The sequence below is a fragment of the Lasioglossum baleicum genome, chromosome 7, assembly GCF_051020765.1.
Source record: "Lasioglossum baleicum chromosome 7, iyLasBale1, whole genome shotgun sequence".
Classification (NCBI taxonomy): Eukaryota; Metazoa; Arthropoda; class Insecta; order Hymenoptera; family Halictidae; genus Lasioglossum; species Lasioglossum baleicum.
In genome coordinates, this window is record NC_134935.1 from 7,546,176 (window position 1) to 7,569,742 (window position 23,567).

Sequence of the window (23,567 nt, forward strand, 5' to 3'; positions counted from 1 at the left end):
CCCGTCGCGCGGGAGGCGTTTATTTGCGCGGGAGAGAGGCCGAGGGTTAATTGAACGCTGCTTCTTCAGCGATCGTTCGATTAGCCGGAATTTTTCCTCGAATCTGATTTTTCGCGAGAGACGCGGCGAATACAAATATCTATAGTCAATTGATTCTGCTAATTCGGTTGTCCCTGCACGTGCCCGGTTTGTTAATGTTTAATCGAATCCGGAGATGTTTGGGAGTTCGCAAGAGATAGTTGGATCAGCTTGATTGGCAGCGAGAATGATGTTTGGGATTTTTTTCTTGGGAAGAGGTTGGGTGGGATCGAAATGGTTCCTGTGGGCGAGTTTGTTGCGTGGTCCTTGGACTGAATTATACTTTACTTTAGTATTTAAATGAATACAATTTTCAGTTCTAATAATTATTTCTATCCCCGTTTTAGATGATTAGCAATTCTCGTAGCGGCAAACGGTGTATTCAAACTTTATCGTCCCGCTTGACGATAATCATTAAACAGTGCGGAGCGTAGTAGAAAAAGTTTCATTTTCTGGCAGATTGCTTTTTAAAAGTTATTAATAGGGTAAAATGTTCTTCCGTCGAGCAGAAGCGGCTTACCGGCGGCGAAGGTAAAATAAAAATCCTACCGAGTTGGTTAATGTACGCGATTCCTCGCATTTAGAAAAATTTGCGCGTGCAATAAACGCATAAAGATCCGCAGCCTAGCGATATTAAACTCGCGTGCGAGACCTTTACGAGCACAGTGTCTCCTCTGACGGTCGGCGAGCTTTATTTCCCCTCGACGAGATGGGCTCCAGCTCTTTTCTAATTAACTCAAATATTTTTTACAATCCGGCTGGTACAGGCATTAGGTAAATTGTTCTATCCAGCCTGCGAATTTTCATGGCGAACGACGTTTCCTTGTAATTCGAGCAAACACCAGTTAAAACATTGTACCGACGATTTTTCTAAACGAAGTTACCGATGTTTGAAAATCGACAATTTTTCTGGTACAATCGGAGGCTTCGCTTTTGAAATGAGCATAGAATAAATTAATAATCGTTTAACGTTACGAAATAGTCTATACTTCTTCGATGGTAGCAAAAATGGGTTTGAGCTTCGCGATCACAGACAGAAGGTGAAAACGATCGAAGAAAAGTCGTCTGCGAGAATCTGTAGTTGGCTCAGCGCACGACCTATTCTACTAGAAGAGAGAGAGAGAGAGAGACAGGGAGAGAGAGAGAGTCCCGTCTGTCGCCTAATGTTTATCGGTACATATACAATATACACACAGGTGGAAAGGTACCGCGGGAGAACTATCGGAAAGTACTTTGCATCGACAGAGGTCCGAGAGCTGTTTCGCGATTGGAAAGCCATTCGTATCGTCTTAAGGGGGAAGTTTAAATGTTTCCTGGCGCACTATCTGTCTCACGGAATGTACCCTCGACGCGTGCTGCGACGTTTTCGCATCGCTGAGCTGCCTTTTATTGCAGCCTCTTATTTCAGTCCCGAACACACGCAATCTCTCTTTCCCCCACGTTAAGTCTTCTTCTTTCACTCCGAAAACACAAACTACAATTTTCATTGTGGACAATGTACGAGAATTAACCAAACTTTGAATCTTTATGCGAAACCAAATTTTCTCTCATTTTTAAGAGACTGGATTGGAACGGAGGAAGTGTGTTTCATTCTTTTAATAATTTTAATCAATACAACAAAGAGACTGAATTAAAAAGGAGGAAGTGTGTTTCTCATTCTTTTAATAATTTTAATCAATACAACAAAGAGACTGAATTAAAAAGGAGGAAGTGTGTTTCTCATTCTTTTAATAATTTTAATCAATACAACAAAGAGACTGAATTAAAAAGGAGGAAGTGTGTTTCTCATTCTTGTAATAATTTTAACCAATACAACAAAGAGATTGACTTAAAAAGAAGGAAGTGTGTTTCATTCTTTTAATAATTTTAATCAATATAACAAAGAGACTGAATTAAAACGGAGGAAGGTGTTTCATTCTTGTAATAATTTTAATCAATACAACAAAGAGACTGAATTAAAAAGGAGGAAGTGTGTTTCTCATTCTTTTAATAATTTTAATCAATACAACAAAGAGACTGAATTAAAAAGGAGGAAGTGTGTTTCTCATTCTTGTAATAATTTTAACCAATACAACAAAGAGATTGACTTAAAAAGAAGGAAGTGTGTTTCATTCTTTTAATAATTTTAATCAATACAACAAAGAGACTGAATTAAAAAGGAGGAAGGTGTTTCATTCTTGTAATCATTTTAATCAATACAACAAAGAGACTGAATTAAAAAGGAGGAAGTGTGTTTCTCATTCTTTTAATAATTTTAATCAATACAACAAAGAGACTGAATTAAAAAGGAGGAAGTGTGTTTCTCATTCTTGTAATAATTTTAACCAATACAACAAAGAGATTGACTTAAAAAGAAGGAAGTGTGTTTCATTCTTTTAATAATTTTAATCAATACAACAAAGAGACTGAATTAAAAAGGAGGAAGTGTGTTTCTCATTCTTGTAATAATTTTAACCAATACAACAAAGAGATTGACTTAAAAAGAAGGAAGTGTGTTTCATTCTTTTAATAATTTTAATCAATACAACAAAGAGACTGAATTAAAAAGGAGGAAGTGTGTTTCTCATTCTTGTAATAATTTTAACCAATACAACAAAGAGATTGACTTAAAAAGAAGGAAGTGTGTTTCATTCTTTTAATAATTTTAATCAATACAACAAAGAGACTGAATTAAAAAGGAGGAAGTGTGTTTCTCATTCTTGTAATAATTTTAACCAATACAACAAAGAGATTGACTTAAAAAGAAGGAAGTGTGTTTCATTCTTTTAATAATTTTAATCAATACAACAAAGAGACTGAATTAAAAAGGAGGAAGGTGTTTCATTCTTTTAATAATTTTGAACAATACAACAAAGAGACTGAATTAAAAAGGAGGAAGGTGTTTCATTCTTTTAATAATTTTAATCAATATAACAAAGAGACTGAATTAAAACGGAGGAAGGTGTTTCATTCTTGTAATAATTTTAATCAATACAACAAAGAGACTGAATTAAAAAGGAGGAAGTGTGTTTCTCATTCTTTTAATAATTTTAATCAATACAACAAAGAGACTGAATTAAAAAGGAGGAAGGTGTTTCATTCTTTTAATAATTTTAATCAATACAACAAAGACACTGAATTAAAAAGGAGGAAGGTGTTTCATTCTTTTAATAATTTTAATCAATACAACAAAGGTACTGAATTGAAAAGGAGGAAGTGTGTTCCATTCTTGTAATACTTTTAATCAATACGATACACGTGCATAAAATTAACACTACCACGAGCACTGCAATGATATTAAAAACACAGACAAGGGCAAAGTCTCCCAGCTAGCACATAAATTACAAAGAAGCAGAAGTCTGAAAGACATGAAGGTCGCAGTTGAAGGAATGGACGCTGTCCTAGGACAACAGTTAGGCAACGAATCAATCGGATGATCCTGGTAGAGGGATTGAAGCGATGCACGTCACAGGACGACACAGTCCTGGCCAGCAGCCAGCTTAATCGTAAATGGAACGGGGTAACAAAGTAAGAGATGAGCTGGGGTAGGTCAGGGTTGTGCCGTGGTCGGGTCATGGTTCTCGTTTCCACAGTCCTTGCAGCGAGACAGTGGTCAAGGCTCGAACGTTTCAACGGGAATCAGGTCATCTTCTCTCTCTCCCTCTCCTTCTGTATTTCTCTTTCTCTCTCTCCATCTCTGTTTTGCCCAATTTCTCTCTATTACTCTCTCTGCTTCGCTCGGTTTTCATTTTCCAGAGAAGAAGAAATCGTGCATGAAGTTTCCTGTTCTTTATTGCACAGGGAAGATTTCCATTTCGGAGTCCATAGTGATTTCAATGACGAGAAAAAATTTTCAAGCTCCATAGAGCCGGTTGAATCTATTGAAATTTCGGGAGAAACGAAATCCATTCACAGGCGTGAAGAACGTGCAATGAAAAGCGAACAAAGAATCGCAGAATGAAATTTTATGACGTGGTTGTGGAGGGGAGACTTTAATTTTGAAATTCACAGCGATTCCAATCACGAACAAATTTTTTCTAGCTCCCATGGAGCCATTCGAATTTACTAGTATTTCGAGGGAATCAATTTATAGGAGTGAAAAATTTTCGATAAAAAGCGAACAAAACCGTTGTGGAATGAATTTTTAGATGGGTTTAATCTTCGAATCTATGGTAGATTGAATCGTGAACAAAATTTTTCAACATTTTATTCCACTGTGTTTAATTCTGTTTCATTTTTTCTCTCTCGCGGTCTCCCTTTCTCCCGCTGTGCGTGCGTAGAGACCTATTATTATCGATTCTCTCGCACACCGTGGTCTGGCAACATTGTGAACCGTTCGGGAATGTTTTGGATCTGTTTTGCAACGCGTGTAATGCTCGCGAAAATGCTGCACGACCCGCTTCGAAATTCTGTTCAGAGGAATTCGAGACACTCGTAAACGTTGTAATGGATCAATATTATCAATGATAATTTATCATAGATCGTGGATTGTGTGTAAGTTTATTATGATTGTTTTTGGTGTTGGGAATTTGTTTGATGTGAGTCTTGAAGCTCGTTTTTCTTGGCAATGTAGCTTGGTTATGGTTCTGTTAAAGTTTGTTGCGAATAAGCGTTTTGAGAGTAGAAGTAAGGAGTGCTGGAAAGTTTGTTTTACTTTATAACTTGTTATGGTAACTTTACGAACTTTGTGCTACTGGATGGAGCTAAGGAGAAGACTGTATTTATTTTCATTTCCAACTGTTTCGGTTATAATACACGTCCGTGGATACTGATTTACCGCGTCATTTCCTGCGCATACTGTTTTAATAATCGTGAATGGAACAATTCGAATTCTTCAGCATTTCAAACGATATCGACTTCGTAGAAATTCGTAGTTATTTCAATCGCGAAAAGAATTTTTCAAACTTTGTGGAGACACGCCAATCGACCATACTTTTGGCAAAGGAAAGCAATCTAGACGCTGTGAAAAATGTGTGGTTAGAGAGTAGATTGTTATAAAAAAAAGAAAGGAAATTCCAATATTCCGATACACAGTAATTTCAGTCGAACAATTTCGCTAGAATGGAACGGTGCGCTATAAAAGGTACATATTCTAAACAACAAAGAAATACAAAATCCACAATAAAGGTCCAAAAAGAAAAAAGCAAGCTGCAATCTACTGTTCAAAGACACTGTCTAAATTCACTCGGTTCACCAAAAAGAACACTCCAAACCACAGAGAGAAATTCCACCTTAACAAACCACCGAAATCTCGACAAACAAAAGACGAAAGGCCGAAAAGAGGAAAAATAAGGAAATATAACATTCGATTCACTGTCCAAGGACGTCACTTAAAACTACAGTACAAGAAGAACACGTGTTCTCTAATCCTCAGGAACAGAAGGCGAAAGACGAAGAAGAACGAAGAAAGAGACACAGTTTGAATAAAAACTCGACGTATTTACCTCCTGGTCGTACTTGTCGACGATCTCGTCGGTGATGGCCTCGTTGGAGGCGACATCCTCGTCGGAGTCGTTGACGGTGATCACCTCCTTGGAGTCAAAGTTGCTGGGAGCGGCTGGGCCGGTGCCTTCCGCGATAGTCAGCGAGGCAGCAGAAGCAGAGGCAGCGGAGGCCTGGGTCGCCGTGGACGCGTTCGAATTTCTAGTGTCGTCCCTCGACATCGCCTCGTGCGACTCGGCGACGGCCTTCAGCTCGTCCTCGTACTCGTCCTCGGCCTCTCCTTCGTCCTCGCCTTCGTAATCTTCCCCCTCCTCTCGTCCACCCCCTTCCTCATCGTCCTCCACCCCTTCACCGTCGTCATCGGGCCGATCGTGTTGATCGGCCTGTTCGTTTGCGGCTGGCTCGACTCGCTCACGCTCCCCTAACGTCCGAGGAGGATGTCCTCGATTGATAGCACCCTCCACCGGGTTGCTGGACGTCGTGCTGTTCACCTGGCAGTTCGTCGCAGACTGCAAACAGTTTCACAGGCTTCGACATTAAACAGCATTTTTTAGAAATACTCTTAACACATTACCAACCGTATTCCATAATTGTTGGAAGTCTATGGTTCATGGCTAGGGTTGCCAGATCTTCTATATGTATTTGAACTTGATCTTTTTACGTACCTATAGGAATTTTCAAAAATCTTTGTTTGAATAAAAAAAGTTAAAAATGTGCTGTGTACCTCTTTTACTTGAACTCCTATATTTTGAGCCTATCTCATGTATGTATACATAATTGCAGTTTTCACTACTTCTTCTATATTTGGATAAAACATTTCTGGCAACCCTATTCATGGCTGAGGATCTTTTAAAAGAATCCTGCAATAGCAACAGCAATTTTAATCGTGAACCAACAACTCGCCCTCAATAACAGAATCCAATAATTTCCTTCGGGATTATTGTTTAAAGGATGATTTTTAAGTCTTCGTTTGGTACAGCACAATTATTGAAAAGCCTATTAGTTGGCTACCGGTAGATAAAGTGTTAAGATAATAATCGTGGGTCGTAGTTTTCAAGGAAGCATTATTTTCGGACACTCTGTACACGTATAACAAGTGAAGAGGTGCGCCAAGCACAGGCTTCGTCATTATAAATTATTTTTGAGAATAATCGTGTTCTTACAATAGTTTTCAAGAAAGCATAATTTTCGGACACTTTGTACACGTGTAATCAGTGAACGATTGCACCAATCACAGGCAACGTCATTCTAAATATTTTTGTAGAAATAATCGTTAAAATAATAATCGTGGTCTTACAATTAGTTTTCAAGGAAGCATAATTTTTGGACACTCTGTACACGTATGTATAACAAGTGAAGAGATGCACCAAGCACAGGCTTCGTCATTATAAATTATTTTCGAGAAGTAATTGTTAAGATATTAATCGTGGGTCTCAGTTTCCAAGGAAGCATCATTTTCGGACACTCTGTACACGTGTAATCAGCGAAGGACTGCTCGTTAGGCGAGTCGTGGCCCGGTTTGAGGGTAGGGGATTAACCTTGTGCAGAGGGTAGTGGAACGTGACCGTTTCTTTTGTGTCAGATGGATAAGACACACTGGGCATAAAAATAGTCTTCGTACACGCAATTCTTTCCTCCACCTTGTACTATGTTCACTTTCGTGTGAAAACTTTCGTTTTGCTATTAACAGGAAAATGGGTCATCGATACACATCTCGTTGACCGGATACCATCTATTTATTGCAATAATTTTATTCATACTTTAATCTCTCAATGCCGAACACTTTCTTATTAATTTCTCCGCGCACGGAAGTCCTTTCGGCATTGCTTAATCATCAACTTAAATTTTACATTTTAAAATTAGCAATCTACTTTTAAAGATCGTCTAAAGATCGACGGTTTAATAATGCATGCCTCCTGAGAATCATGCGAGCGAATGGACACGTCGATTGATACGTTCCAAATTGGGAAGCCGTAATAAACGTATCGGGATGGGATTGCGATCAATTACAATTGCTAGCCCGCGGTCGTATAAATAAATTGGAACGGCGTTAGTCCGATTAAAAAGAGTCAAACGTGAGCCGGTCGCCGTCCATTTAGGATCGAACGTTGTCGTTCATTTAGTTCACCCATCGACGTGTTTACGAGCCGAAACGGTTTACGATTTGCCGGACGTGAGATTAAAGACCTAACACATTCCTAAATCTATTCCATCCTTCTTTGGAAATCCCTCGTAAGGTCCTTACAAAACAAGGTCCATTTTTTTAGTGGTTCTCCAAGGAACGTATTTTCAATTCAACCAATTTCCTCGTTCAAGCCGTATGTTTCGGTATTAACAATAGTTAATTAATTACATACTGACATATTTAATGCTGACATAATAAATTTAATAATGTAAGACTTGCCATTCGAGTGCTAAGAGTTAAAATTGAATATTACTGTGAGTAACTATACATTGCATGAATAAAATTTTCCAACAGTTTCGCTTCTCGTGATAGAAATGACGCCATGAATAATTTGAAAAGGGGCTAGAGTACGAGTGGACAAAGGTGTAAAAGCCTTTCGCAAAGATTCCAATCAGCATTGAATTCGAAAATGGCCGAGTTCGAGCGCGTTCACGGTTCATCGACGGGTCGGAAGCGATGCCGGCAATTACACGGAATTAATTGGCGGTGTGTGAGCGCGTTCGCCGCGCTACGCCGGGAATAATGGACGGGCCCGTAACTCCGAGAATTAGAATCGAGTAAAATATTCCCGCCGTCGCGCGTCACCACCCCCGCCGAAAAACTGCCCTCCAGAAACTTTAATAATTTCGTCCAACTGTTCTACGTCTGGTTATACCCTAAATTGCGAATTTTACCGCCGCACACCGCGTACTTTAATTTTTCAACTTTGCCATTTAACCACCGGGTGAGCTTTCACTACAATCCGGCGAGATTTCTATCGCCTTTCGAACATGATACGCGAAAGCTATAAGTTCACTAGCGCTCGACTATCCTAGAACAAAGATTTTCATGAAAATAATTACTGTGTTCATTTACACTTGCAAGTTTTCTAAAAAATTTTTTTCGCATTATGTAGTAAACAGAGATGGGCAAAAATTTAATTTAAATAACAATTTCAAATAAAGTGGGTTTTAAACCAGAGTTGGGCCAAAATTTTATTTAGATAAAAATTTCGAATAAAGTGGGGTTTTTTCCAAGCGGGTTTTAAACCCACTATTCGAAATTTTTATTCGAATAAAAGTTTTGCCCAACTCTGGTAATAAACCAATTGTTGTAACTTTTTATTAAATAACTTATCGCATTCCGAAGTTGGCCATTATGAAAGTCCTCGTAAAGGGTCGACAGACTAATAACTATGTATACTGTCAGAATTAAGGTGTTTTCTGCGACGAGGGGACCCGAGATCGTTGTTTAGAGGATGCTTCGCACTCCATGGACAAAAACGCCCGAGGGTAAGAAACGATTTACGATAGATTCCGAGCACGTTCCCCCCTCTGCACACCGTGAGCTACCATTGTTTGGCAGAGGTACAAACGTCTAAACTACGATTAGGATTCCACGATACTCACCGGTGCGGCTGGTAACGTTGTTTCCTCCGCGTTGCTTCCGGCTGCTGCAACAGACAGAGAGACAAAGGGTTCGTTAGTGATTGAACACATCGATGTTCGTGAATTAGCGAGCTTGTTCATAACTGTTATCTATTTCTGTAGCAGTCATTTAGGTTAAACTGTAACTTGGGTAACCAAAAATGTTTGCCTTTCCTCTATGCAATCCAGTAAATTTGGAGGAGAAAATGCCAAAATCAGAAGATCAATGATTCGGAAGTTATGAGTGTTCATAGTTGAGCAGTTTTCAGTGCTTTTGACAGGTAAATCGCTCAACTTTAAACGCTCGTAACTTTTGAACCACTAATCTCCTAGGATGGAAACTTGGATTTTTGGCATTTTCTCGTCCGACTCTACTGGATTGCATAGAAAAAAGACAAAAATCAGAGCAGCGAAAGATTACAACTTTTCTAATTGTTGATTTTTGTTTTACGAAATTTTTTCCGTCGAATTTGTCACGTTTTTCTAACTGAAATGACACCGAACATGATACAATTGCGATTCAAACTAAACACAATAAAAATACACAATATTAGGTTGCTTGGTGCACGTACAAAACGCAGGGAATTTCGTGGGAGCATAAAATATCGGACACAGTTATGCAAAAAATTCGTTGGTCGGTTTATTAATATTTCCGGGTGTCTGTATTAAATATCGCAGACCGGCGCGGCGCTTGGAGCATGAATGCAACACGAACGCCAATAACTTTCGTCGGAAACATTCTCCGGGGCGTCTTCCGCATTTTTCGCGATATTTCCCCGGGGAGATTAAAAAAGGCTGCAACATCCCGGCTCGTACACATGCATACCGGCGCGTGCATGTGTTCTCCCGATTTTCCGACGGTTTCTAAAGAGCTTGTTAACAAATGAGACTACGATACGCACAGGCAACCTCCGCGTAAAAAGGTCTGCGCTGGAATAAATTTAGACTAATCTGGAAACGAACGGAAATGTGAAATACCGGGGACAATGCAGCGCGACGCGACGTTCTGAAACCTAACGCGGTTATAGAGAATTAGTATGGAATTTTAATTCTGCCGAGAGAAAGAGAGAGGAACATAGAAGCAGCCCGTGGAATTAAACGGAAAACATTGGGAGCGTGATGTACAGAGACGAGGAAGGTTAAAACAGAAAATCGAAAAAGACAATTTAAAACAAAAAAGCCATAGAATACAGAACATAAAGACAGAAGCTAGAGTCCAAAGTCCAGTGCTCGAAAACATCAACATCGTATAGAGAACGTAGAACATCGCCTAGAGAATAGAGTGTAGAGAGCAAAAAGTGTGTGAAAGGAGAGAACAGAAAAAAGAGGGAGATAGAGCGAAGCTGTTAAAAAAGAGAAAAAGCAGGGTAGTCGCCGTTGAAAAGGGAGATTTTTCGAGCGTCGCGAAAGCGCAGCGTTTCTTGAATGCGGAAGCAACCCATTTCCCAGACTCGCCTCGTCATCATAATTAAGTCTGGGAATATTAGAGGGCTCGGACGACACCGGAGGCTGTCCCTCCTCCTCCTCCTCCTCTCTCTCTCTCTTTCTCTCTTCCCCGGAGGAAATCTCGGGCCCACTCGTTCTCAATTAAATTCGAAACTCTAATTATCTGTTTGCGCTTATTTTCAGCAACCCTTCGTCCGACCTCTCCCTTCTCCCTGTTCTTGAAGAGACCCGGCGACAGTCTGAAGTGCAACCTTGCCGGATGCACCTCCAGGAACTCAGCAAACATCAGCCGTTTAAACGACTCGATTGCAGGCTGCGGCATGTTTGTTTCACGTAATTACACTCGCCGGACTGTGTTTGCACACTCGCCGACCTGACTTCTCGCGGAACACAGCGCAAGACGTTTGCGCGTGGACAATCGAACTCGGTTAATTAGCTCGAAAGCTTCTGAGATTGGTCCTCGCGAATCATTTGAAATCGTTTGAATCACCAGACACATTTTGCTCGAGGCTGCCGCTCTAAGATGGAGCATTGATTATGGATGGCTTGCGGATTTTTTCGTTTTTTTTATTTAAGCACTTTAAACCCTTTTCTGGGTTTATTTACAAGAGTAACTTCAAGTGAATACAATAACAATGTCTGTTAACACTAAATATGCAGATTACAATCTTTGGAAAAAGAATGAACACAAAGACAAGCTTTAACATTTGGTTTTGCTATGAGTGTGTCTACATTTAGAGGTGATTGAAGGTCCAGACAAAGTAGGGCGTTTATTAGATTGCGTCTTTGTGAATTATACAATTCGCATCGCCGTAATATGTGATCAAAGGTTTCGCAGCTCTGATTGCATTTACACTGCGAAGACTGCGGACCTTTGTGCAAAATAAAAATTGCCAGCGACGATTGCAAGAAATAGAAACTAAATTGAATGTTATCATTAGACTGCGGATCTTTACGAAAAAAAATGTCTGCATTGATTGCAAGACACAGGAGCCAAATAAAAATTTTTTATTAAGCTTAATTTTCATGTCAAATTGACAGTAATACACTGATGTCCTTAAATCATTTTAATATGTCCACTGCTTTCAATTGTACGTAACCATTTTCGTTATAAGTGCATAAAATCCGCAGTCTAGTTATCATATATCGACATCTTCGATTTTGAAAATGTTTCAACAATTTCGAATTTCTTCTACTCAATTCTGCTGTAATTTCATAAAGATCCGCAGTCTAATGATGGCCAATGGCCGAAATGATTGCTTCAATAAACTCACCGGATATTTGCGTTATTTTAAACTGCACATTCCTCCCGCGAATGCATCAAATGAATAATACAGGATTTGATAACGGTAATAATACGTTGACCGAGTTTCCCGCGGCACGGGCGCGTTTGCGCGAATAACGAGCGTAATTCTAGCAAAACGGGGCAAAAAGCTTCCCGATATTATAAAATAATCGCGTTCTCCGGGGAGCCGTCAGAAATTTCGGCTTTCCCCATTCGAAAAGCCTCGACAAAGCCTGGATTAACGCGGGCCTGGAGAATGTCCGAAGTTAGCCAAGCGGCCGCGCGTAAGATATTCGCTCGCGTAATAACGGAGGCGGAATACGTTCAGCTGGATATTCATCGATGTTGGAATTTCGATGTCGCGGGCTTATGAATTAGAAGCAAGAGTCTCGCGGAAATCCCTTGGCGCGCTCGTTGCACACTCGTTGCACACTCGTTGCACACTCGTTGCACTCGGCTGCGATCTACTAAGAATTTTAATTCACCGTTGCGCGCGTCGCGACGTGCTTAAAAATTCCGCGCCGGCGACCGTCCATGAATTCCGAGAGAGAATATGACACGCTGGGATTCCGCGAGATGCTCTATGGAAGAAAGAGAGAGAGAGAGAGAGAGAGAGAGAGAGAGAGCTGTCTCTCTGTCTCTGTTAGGAGTCGATTGCAATCCGACCGGAAAGTCGCCAGATTAAACTCGGGGGCCGAGAGGAAATTCTGCGAAGGTGTCGCCCCATGGGGAAGAAACCTATTAACTTTGACTCTTATATATTTCTCCCGGTGAAATCGAATATTCTCTGTCGCTCCTTCGTCTTCCCGTTTCTATGATCCCTCTCCATCTATCGAGGGAGATTTTATTGCGCGAGTATTACGCGAGTCATTAGCGGCGTTCGTCGCCAAGATTTCATTAAACTCGAACGTCTGTTCGGGTAATACACGGTTTAAACGATCAAATGGCTGTCTGTGCCGGCATTAATTGCTGCCGTGAACAACTCGGGAACACTCGAGAAGCTTCTCGAAAGTCGTGCGGTTGCTTTACTCCCGATTTTTGAGAGAGCTGTCCGTGTAACATAGGCGTTTGCGATTCTCTTCTGGGTTTCCTTGAGCAAGAGAACTGCATCATGAAAAGATTTCTTTTCACCCTTCGTGAGAGATGTAGAATGTTGGAAAAAATATACGAAACGAAGCTGATTCGTCGCGATTGTTTGCCGCTGGATTCGTTCGACTATCTTATATATAAGCGAAGAAAATGATTGATAAATAGACTGCGGATGTTTATGCAAATTTCAATCTTTGTAGACAAATTTTAAGAAAGTGGTACCAAATGAAATTCTATTTTCATTGGTAATAGCATTTCCAGATCCAAAATAAATCAAAATCGTACTAAATTCTGTTGAATTTAATACTCCGGCATTTTTTCAACATTTTTATCAGCCATAAATGCATAAAGATCCGCAGTCCATTGATAAAGTTAAAATTATTTTGAAAAATTATTTCTTTCCACCCTTAAACGAGCCATGGTCGTCGATCGAGATTGAATTTAATACTCCAGCATTTTTTGAACAGTTTTATCAGCCATAAATGCATTATGATCCGCAGTCCATTAATAAAGTTAAAGTTATTTTGAAAAATTATTTCGAAAAAAATCCACAAAGTAAAGGTAACATACGCTAACGACCTCCTCGTTGGTTTGTTCAGATATCTCGTATAAAATGAGAATTATATGCAATTGTCAGAGATTCCCACATTCGTTCGCCGACTGTAGAAGCATTTCGACGGGCCATGGTCGTCGATCGAGATAAATCTCATGGCGTAATCGCGACATAATGGAGCGTCGCGCGACGAATGTACAAACTCGGGGACGATCGGTGTAATTGGCTGCCGCGGGTAATGACGTCGCCCGATGGGAACCGCATCAATTAAACATTTTAATCGGGCGCTAACGAGTGGTTGAAACGGGTAGCCCCGAGTCCGGCAATAATTTTCGCGAGAGCGAAAACTGCATCCCCTCTCTCGGTCGATGATGTTTATGTGAGAGGAACGAGGACAATGGTCATTCCCTGCGCGGGCGCACGTGATATGTGTATGAGGAGCTTAATCTGTTTTTAAGCGAACCATTCGAACGTACTTTTCTGTTCTTCGAATGTATATCGAATTAACAGGTTTCTTTTCCAGGGGCAAATTAACGTTCATGCGCTTCGCTTACTATGCAGCAAGTTAATGCGATGCTTCGGACTTTCATTGAGATTCGTAAAACGTTGAATAGCTACGGCATAATTAACGGAGGGAGAAGCGTTGGATTTGTGTTTGTGTCACGAAAATAGTTGGACACAATATAATATTACATAAAAACAAAAATTTATTTGGTATCGTATGAGCTCCATTTTACCATTCAACTTTGTCCCTCAGACATTTGACGTATCTTTAAAAACAACAAAGATATTCAAGGTGGTCAAGTTAGGTGGAATACCCTGTATATTTTTTAAGCACGGAAGTGTGTATTTCATATCAAATTAATCGAAAAATTCAGAGCTTCCCAATGATATACAGTTCAAAAGGAATGGTCGCTGAATCAGGTTATAATGACACAATAAAAGAATTACGAAACAAAAGGTCGCGAATTTAGTTGCCAATCTCATAGTTTTACTTCGAAGCGAGCAGTGACTTGTCCCAGTTCCCAGAATCACCCTGTACACTCCCCTTGGAAATCGGAGCCTATTTCCATTTACAGCATTAATGATAGCGCACCAGTGGTGGTGGCAGGCGAAGCTCGTCAACAGCACCGAGTTACCACAAAGAATCGCGCGAATCGAGTGAATTGATTAGAGTGGCCTTCTCCCTCGCCTATTTCCATCGACGACGGGGTACAACAAGTATCGTATCAGTTTCGCTTTGAATCGACTTGCGTACGATTCGCGAACCGATTCGACCGGTATCCGATTGTCGTGGCAAACGGTCCCAGCCGTCCTTTGTGGGGGCTTTTTGTTTGGCAAGCGTCGACCACGCGAAAAACGCAGCCCATAAAACCGGATCCTCCTTTTCACCCGCGCTTCGGAACTCATAAACGGCCTCGGAAATAACCGATGATAGAAATATCCACGTGACACACTCTCTCTTTGTCTCGCTTTTTCACCAACCTACACACACAACTATTCACCGACACGGTGTCCATAGCGTCCGAGGACAACGGTCGCGCGTTAATGGCGGACGCTGAAAAATCACCTGCGACTGCAAATCGACCGGCACGCTGCAACACGCGCGCTGCATCGTGCCCGTTCAATCGCAATAACGAGTCCCGGAGTCCCACAAACGTTCCTCTGTTCCCATTCGGTGACGTTGACACCGTTCTTCCGCTCGGATTTCACTCCCCAACAATCGCAATATCGTTTTCCCTCGGTTTTGTTTGGTTTCGCCGCGATTTTTCTGCCGATCGGCAACATTTTCTTCTCCGGATCATCTGATTGAAGTCGAGGACGCTTCATGTTTCGGCTGCGGCCCGTTTGAGGACTCTGAAGGTTGTTGCTGCACGACATTTTCTCTCTCTCTAGGGGACCACGCTGTATTATATTTTAAAATTTGTTTGAAAATTTATCCGAATTTTTGAGAAAAAATACACTCCTCAAAAGAATTAAGGGATTACCTCTGCGAACCCGAAAAATTGCTACTAGTTTACATGATCATAACTTCGGCCAAAATTGCTGTATCGATATCGTTAAACAATGGTTTGAAAGCCTGAGACCCCTAGTTTCGGATGCTCTGTTTCAAATTGTTGCTATGTTGGTTTTTTACAAAGTTATAGCGAGATAAAGACAACATTGACGGTTAACAAAAATTTTGTGCAACTTTGTAACATCAAACGGGAAGAAACAAATTTTTTTGATAAACCGCGTTAATATCATTTGGAAGGGCTATCTTTCCTGTGTAAAATGTGTGGATGTTGATTATTGTGCGATTTTTTTTATTCGAGTTACTCAACGTTCAAGTAAATATTGGCTTTTTAACTTTAACTAGCTCCGGAAAGCGAAAAAATTATCGTAGAATTTTGTGCAAAAAAGCAATAGAAAGAGCGTTTCTTTCTCTTCAAGGCACTTCTTTTGTTTTTCAATTTCATTATCATTTCGATATACCACGTGTTTCTGAAAATATGCTGAGAATATGCACAATTTCCAGTTTAATCCGTGAATATTGAAATTTAGAACAGTCTAATAAAAAAAATTGGTTCAACCTCTTTCATTTTTCTATTTTCTAAAGAGTCGATAGATTTGGGGTTTTATCGGACAGTATATAATGTGATCGATATAAAGATATCGGAGGCCTGTTAGAGGTAAAGGATTTGATAGATTGATAGTGGAACACTTTCTTTGTGGCAATACAATTGGAAAACTGGTACAATCTCGGGATGAAACGTTCGCAGATTTCGTTCTCCTTTACTGAAACGCTCGATTAAGCGAAGGAGGGTTGAGCCACCGCCAGGGGATCGATCAGGAATTAATATGGACGCGATCCCCTCGATTGCACTCGAGTGGCCTACTAATTATACCTCGAGAGCCGAATCCCCAGCAAAGAAGGGATGATTTACTATGCTGAATCCGCTTGGATCTTGCCAGCGACTCGCGCCGGTATGATTGAATCGCAAACGTAATGGAAATCTGGTACCGGGACTCCTGTAATGCACCCTTTCGTCGTTTCTACCCTTTCTCTCTCGTTCTTTCGAATATTTTCATCGGTCTGATCGAACTCTCTGTTGCGAGGCAATAAAAACTATAATTTTCGATATATGTATAGATTTTGCAGTCAAATTCCAACATTATGCAAATCAATTTCACCCGTTAAGAATATTTAAAATTAATTATTGTATGTACTTTCATTTTAATAATTGATTAATCAGAAAATGGCTACAATGAATATATACAATATCTACACGTAGTTTTCATACATTACAAAGTTAATGAATTGGTAATTATTAGACTACGGATCTTTATGCATTTATAAAGATGTTGGTTGTGTGAAATATAAAACAGTAAAGGATTAGAAAAATTTAAGATTGTAATGTCGTTTTTAATGTAACAAAGTCGCTAAGGGATGAAATCAATTTTTATTTTATCCCTGCTCCCACAACCAATGTAGAACATTTTTATTTTGCATACAGATTCACAGGCTAGTAATTATATTTAAATAAGTATTTTACGTACATACGTCTTTGCAATAGATAAAATTTTGAATTTCTTAGAGTTCATTTACATTTAATTTAATTTTCTTTCTTCACAAAAACTTAAATAAAAATGATTTATTTGTAGAAGGTTGATTTTGATTTGCAAAAGGGTGAATTTATATTTAAGTAATTACATTTAAATAAGTATTTGATGCACGTCATTGCAATAGATAAAATTTTGAATTTCATAACAGTTCATTTACATTCGATTTGATTTTTTTACATAAACTAGTTTAAAAATGCTTTACTTGCAAAAGGTTGAATTTGATTTGCAAAAGGGTGAATTTATATTTAAGTAATTACATTTAAATAAGTATTTGATGCACGTCATTGCAATAGATAAAATTTTGAATTTCATAACAGTTCATTTACATTCGATTTGATTTTTTTACATAAACTAGTTTAAAAATGCTTTACTTGTAAAAGGTTGAATTTGATTTGCAAAAGGGTGAATTTATATTTAAGTAATTACATTTTAATAAGTATTTGATGCACGTCATTGCAATAGATAAAATCTTGAATTTCATAACAGTTCATTTACATTCGATTTGATTTTTTTACATAAACTAGTTTAAAAATGCTTTATTTGTAAAAGGTTGAATTCGATTTGCAAAAGTGTGAATTTGGAGTGCATGACCGGTAATAATTATTATTGCAGTAAAATTATTGCCAGTGTACCATGAATACATATGTAACTCGAAGCTCCCAAAATCGGAATTGTGGATGACGTCGACGATAGCTAGGGCAATAATGATATGATTGATGGGTGTGTGACAAAAGGACGATTTCTCAGCCACCAATGACTGCCAGGATCCGTGGTATCCGCAGTCCGTGGCGGTGCGGTTGTTATCCTTGGCAACAGGACGTACGTGTTCAGGAGCGAATATCGGTGCGGCGAGTGATCCGAGATGATTTGTCTGACACGGTCTGATTAGGTCGATCGATGGTCGGACACGCAACCGTACACCCTTAACGCCGTCAGAAGGGCCACGGTATTAATCCCCGTTGAAGGATTATAGATTCAATCGATGTTGACACGGGCCCCGAATCGATACCGGCGACCGGAAGCGCCGCGATCAACGCGATACGCTTCCGCTTCGATCTTAACCGTCCCGAGGACCGTAGATCCTGTCCCTTGTCCACAACAAAATTGATTAGAGACGCTTCCGATGTTTGCAGACTCCGTCTAATCACTATTCTACAGCACACTATTTTGTTTGTCAATTACGTGCCCTGGGAGAGCGATACAATTTTCTACAGCTAACTGCATGTTTAAGAACAAATTTTTAATTAATATCCTCGACAATTTGATGAAACACAATTTCGCTGGTTCACTGTGGAACATTTTATTAAAATAATAAAATACAGCATAAAAATCCATTAATTAGTATGCTGTTCATTTTATGCACTCACAGCTTCCGGTACATTTTTTTAAATGTAATTTTCAACAGCTTTTCGTTGCGCGACACGAAAAACGTAGAAACTGGCGTAAAATATATATTTTTAAGTTCCGCGAGATATTTGCTTCCACCGAAAATGTAATAAAATCGTAACAATCCGTGATAAACTAAGAAATCGATCTTCCGATTCCAGTTTCGTCGAACTACCCTATCCGCACAAATGATTCCATAAAACTTTACATCGCCATGAAAATCTGCGCTTAAATGATCATCTAAAATATCGTTTCAGTCTCCGGAACTTCTTTTACGTTCTAAACTAATGCATAAAGGTGGATGATATTGGAAAATCGTGAAATTTCGAAGCGAGCAATGTTTGATTCGATTGGATCGAATGAAATTCCAAGGAACGTAACGCGCGATCAACTCGCTCGAAATTAAAAATTAAATTTACTCGACAAATATTGTAGTTCCTCGCGTTACAATAAACGATGGAGAGTCTCTCTCTTTTTCTCCCTCTTCCCCAAATTGATTTCCATTGGCGAGAGATATTTGAAATAGAAGATGCAAATGTTCCACTGGACACGCGTTCCGGATTATTAAACCGGAAACATTTTATTCGTCGAAAATTTCGCTTTCAGCTTGAAATATTACTTCCACCGCGCCGGACCGTGCAGCGTTTAATATTTCAAACAGTATTTGAAACACGCCTTTTTCCCCTCTGAACTTTACCCAGTTCCGAGTTCGGCGTAACAGATTTTTTAAATCCTTCAAAATTCGATGCAGCAGCGTTCCCGCTTTATAAAACTGGATAAACTAACGTCGTTACCCGTAAAAGATTTAATTTCATTCCTGTTTTTATCAAATTCACTGAGGTTCACCGCCGCCCAAAATTAACCAATGCCGTGTTAACTCGGCATGCTAATTTCTTTTGCGTTCCAGTTTCTTCGCATTGAAGAAACGCGAAGCCTGGAAATTCATTTTATTTCGAAACTCGATTTTTATTCCAGCGTAAGTAAAATTAACCCGACGAAGTTAATTCACTCCGCAGAGCTACATACATCGCGTATTAGTCCAGTCGGCAGGTCGAAAAAAAGGCGTCCACCTGGATAATATTCCGAACTTAATGAAATTTTGACACGTCATTTAGGGGTACTCTGGGGTGTCGAATCTCAGTTTTCGACCTCGAGGACCCTGTGCTAACTTGGGGAGGGGGAAAAAACCACGATTTGTATTACCTTGTTTTGGTTTTTCGCCTATTACTCAAAAACTGTGGGTCCTATGAACCTTTGTCTTCCATTTTGGGAAAGAGCATTAAATTTCCTTCAAATTTCACTGGTCAATCATTTTTTTCGACCAAATAGGTACCGAGAGACAGGCGTTCAAAATTAGAAAATTAAGTGGCAACTGACGAATATAGGGAAAGACGGAGCAAATTACACTGTCCAACAACAAAAATGTTTCCATATAACTGTTGGGTGTATCTTATACAGTTTTTAGCGCTGATTCCGAATCTGGTCTTAATTTTTCTCCTACACGCACAGTTTTTGAGAAATTTGGGATGGAGTCGAGAAATCTGGACTATATAAAATTAGCGCTAATTTCAGTAGAGTGTCCGAGCTTATTTCTGTTTGATCACACTGTTTTTAGATTTTTAATTGACTGGATTTAAAGATGTAAATGAACTTTATTCAATTGGATTATAGATAGCTTAATTTAATTTTGATTTACGAACATTACTCCCGTTCGGTTCAACATTAATTCGATTGTATTAGATTAACAATATCATAATCGGGGCGCATTCGGGTTCAACCCTACAGTTAACAGACAACGCCACAGCCGCCGAATGGCCACACAATAATCTGTAATTGCGCAAAGATCTACAATCGTAGTGATCGAGCTGAATGGTGGCGGAGCATCCGGCTCAATAGACCTCAACAGAAAATGTATACAATTAACGGGAGTAGCGTGTGCAATCCGGTAACTCAATAATTAATACTAGTTCCGTTGAATAATCCATGCCGATTTAATTGTACGATTCGGGCCGGTTTAATTGAAATATAATTGAACCGCGTTTAACGTTAATGTAACAATTAAACGACGGGGACAGCGAGCAAGCGCATCAATTTCTCGCTCGCTTTTACCTGGCAGCCGATTAATGAGTACTATATATGTACATATAGGTACACCAGACAAGAGTGCTATGTTATATCTCACCGCGGCCCTTGTAATTGTAAGTATTCGCAGCCGTGAAGCACGCTAGAACCTCGTATCCACGCTCTTACATGCCAGAATGCGTTCCCCGGAACGCAGTCACGCGAAATCCGCCCTAAACGATCATGCGAACCTCTAAGACCTCACTGGGAACACGTGTCGCTCACAGAGAACCCTTCCAAGCCTCTTCCGCGCCACCATAATCACTAGACTGTGGATCTTTATGCAAAATAAAAATTGTCCGCATCGATTGCAATAAGTAAAAACTAAATTCGATGTTATTTCTTCCCTTAATGATTTTAATAGAGAAGAAATCATATATTGACATCTTCAATTTTTCAAATTTCCGACAATTTTGTACTTCATCTACTCAATTTTGCTATAAATGCATCAAGATCCGCAGTCTAATAATCACTATAGCTTTCCGTTATTGACGAGACGTCTCAAGAACTCTGCATTTTCAGGAAGATTTTTAAGCAACTCCTTCCATTAAAAAATTCCTCACTAAGGAGGAGCTCACAGAAAAATATTGCTTGTACCCTTTCGTTTAAAATATTCATTCAGAGCTAAATAATGAGAAAACCCGTGGCCTGCAATCGCTACGCATCTTTAAAGTCTAAGCAACTCCTTCCTTCAAAAAATTCCCCTCCAAGTTCCACAATGTATACGCCATGAACCACCGTGCTCGTTTTAAAAATGTGTTCACTAATTTTTCCAGATAAATATTGCTTGTACCCATTTGTTTAAAATATTCATTCAGAGCTAAATAATGAGAAAACCCGTGGCCTGCAATCGCTACGCGTCTTTAAAGCCTAAGCAACTCCTTCCTTCAAAAAATTCCCCTCCAAGTTCCACAATGTATACGCCATGAACCACCGTGCTCGTTTTAAAAATGTGTTCACTAATTTTTCCAGATAAATATTGCTTGTACCCATTTGTTTAAAATATTCATTCAGAGCTAAATAATGAGAAAACCCGTGGCCTGCAATCGCTACGCATCTTTAAAGTCTAAGCAACTCCTTCCTTCAAAAAATTCCCCTCCAAGTTCCACAATGTATCCGCCACGCGAACCACCGTGCTCGTCTTAAAAATAAAATATATAAAAAAAACTTTTTAAAAACCACTCTTATATTAAAATGCACTAAAAAGGAGAAAATAATTATTTTCCTGGTTCTCCATAAAATACTGTGAATCCAATTAAATGATTAATAATATTTTTCCCCAAAATTTTAAGCAATTAGTTCAAAATTTCTTCTGTTATAAAATTAGTGTCGGAATAGATAGAAAAATGTAATATTAATTTAAATAAAATCATGACATTAGTGACTATACATAGAAATAAAAGCGTGGAGCGCCCACGAAGATTACGCCAATATAGTTTAGCGCTCCACGCTTTTATTTTTATAGTCACTGATGTCATGATTTTATTTAAATTTTTATTACATTTTTCTATCTATTCCGACACTAATTTTATAGCAGAATAAATTTTGAACTAATTTCTTAAAATTTTTGGGAAAAATCAAAACCAGGAAAAAAATGATTTTCTACTATTTAGTGCATTTTAATATAAGCGTGGATTTTAAAACGTTTTTTCTATATATTTTATTTTCTACTTATCTTGTCATCGGAAGCAAGTGTGTATACATAATTTCAGCAAGATTGGACTATGGGAAGAGGTATAATATTCGATTACAAGATTTGACGCATACAACAACAACACGGCAAGTTAATATAAGCGTGGTAAAATGAGTTTACTCATTTTTCCAAAAAAATATTGCTTGTACCCTTTAAAAATATTCATTCAGACCTAAATAATGAGAAGAACCATGGTTTGGAATCGTTATATGTCTTTCTATCGATACGTATGTTATGTACCCGAGGGCGAGAAGCGTTTTCCCGCGGGAATTCCGATCGCAGGCATGTGGGCCGTAACGAAGCCGTGACAAGAGCGGTAAGAGACTTATCGGGCCGAGCATTGGCCAGCGTTGCATTGCATTTGGTCCGCTCCGGCTTTCCTGATACTTCTATCATAATCCCTGTTCGTGATCCCCAACTCTCTCTCTCTCTATCTTGTATCTCTGTTCTGTTCCACTGCGGAGACGCAATCTGCAGCGTGCGATGAAAAGGAATCCACGTGGCTGGAGATCGATTAATACACGCCGGGCAACCACCGCGGCATAGCTCTCGGATTTAAGTGAACTTCGAAACGCGATACGGCATTTATGCGAATTCTGGCCGGACATAAGTTTCATCCGTTTCATATATCGCTACGTCAGGAATTACACGGTAACGGTGGTATCTAATTAATAGACTGCGGATCTTTATGCAAAATAAAATTTCTTCCCTAAATTGCAACAAGCAGGAGTGAAATAGAAATTCATTTTTTCCCTATTATGTTTTTTTTTTTAGTCGGTTGCGAATGATATAATAGTATGTTTAAATGTTTCTAATATTTTTGCTATTTTAAATGACACCTACTCATTTTTGTCATAAATGCATAAAATCTGCAGTCTGCTAATCAATTATCAAACACTTCGGTATTGTATCAGATGATTGCATAAGTTCGTGCCCGATTTGAAAATAAAATTCAATGGTTAAATTTTTAAAAATACAGCTTTATTAATCAATTATATCTTTTCTACAATTAGAAAAGAATGGTGACTATATACAATAATTTACTTTTACACTCCGCCGAGCAGTACAATTTTGCAACATCTCTGAAAAAAAGACATCGTATAGAATGGAATTATTCTAGATCGAAAGAAATGTTTAATTTTCGAGTTAATATGTATATCTCCGAGTGCAAACAGTTAAACAATTCGGCAACGATGTGCAGAATTCGACAAACATGATCGTTCGACGTCTAACAGATTTTTAATTATATGGCTGAATATTGGAAACATTTTTAAACTACAAACGCACGCACAGATGGA

General features: G+C 39.2%; 1 protein-coding gene across 1 annotated transcript in view; it reads right to left on the bottom strand.

The window, feature by feature from the left end:
* Nucleotides 1-23,567, bottom strand: part of LOC143210551 (uncharacterized) — a 259,814-nt gene that overhangs the window by 30,443 nt on the left and 205,804 nt on the right. The window contains 2 exon segments of the mRNA XM_076427492.1: nucleotides 5,502-6,008; nucleotides 9,073-9,116. Of these exon segments, the coding sequence (XP_076283607.1) occupies nucleotides 5,502-6,008; nucleotides 9,073-9,116 (551 nt within the window).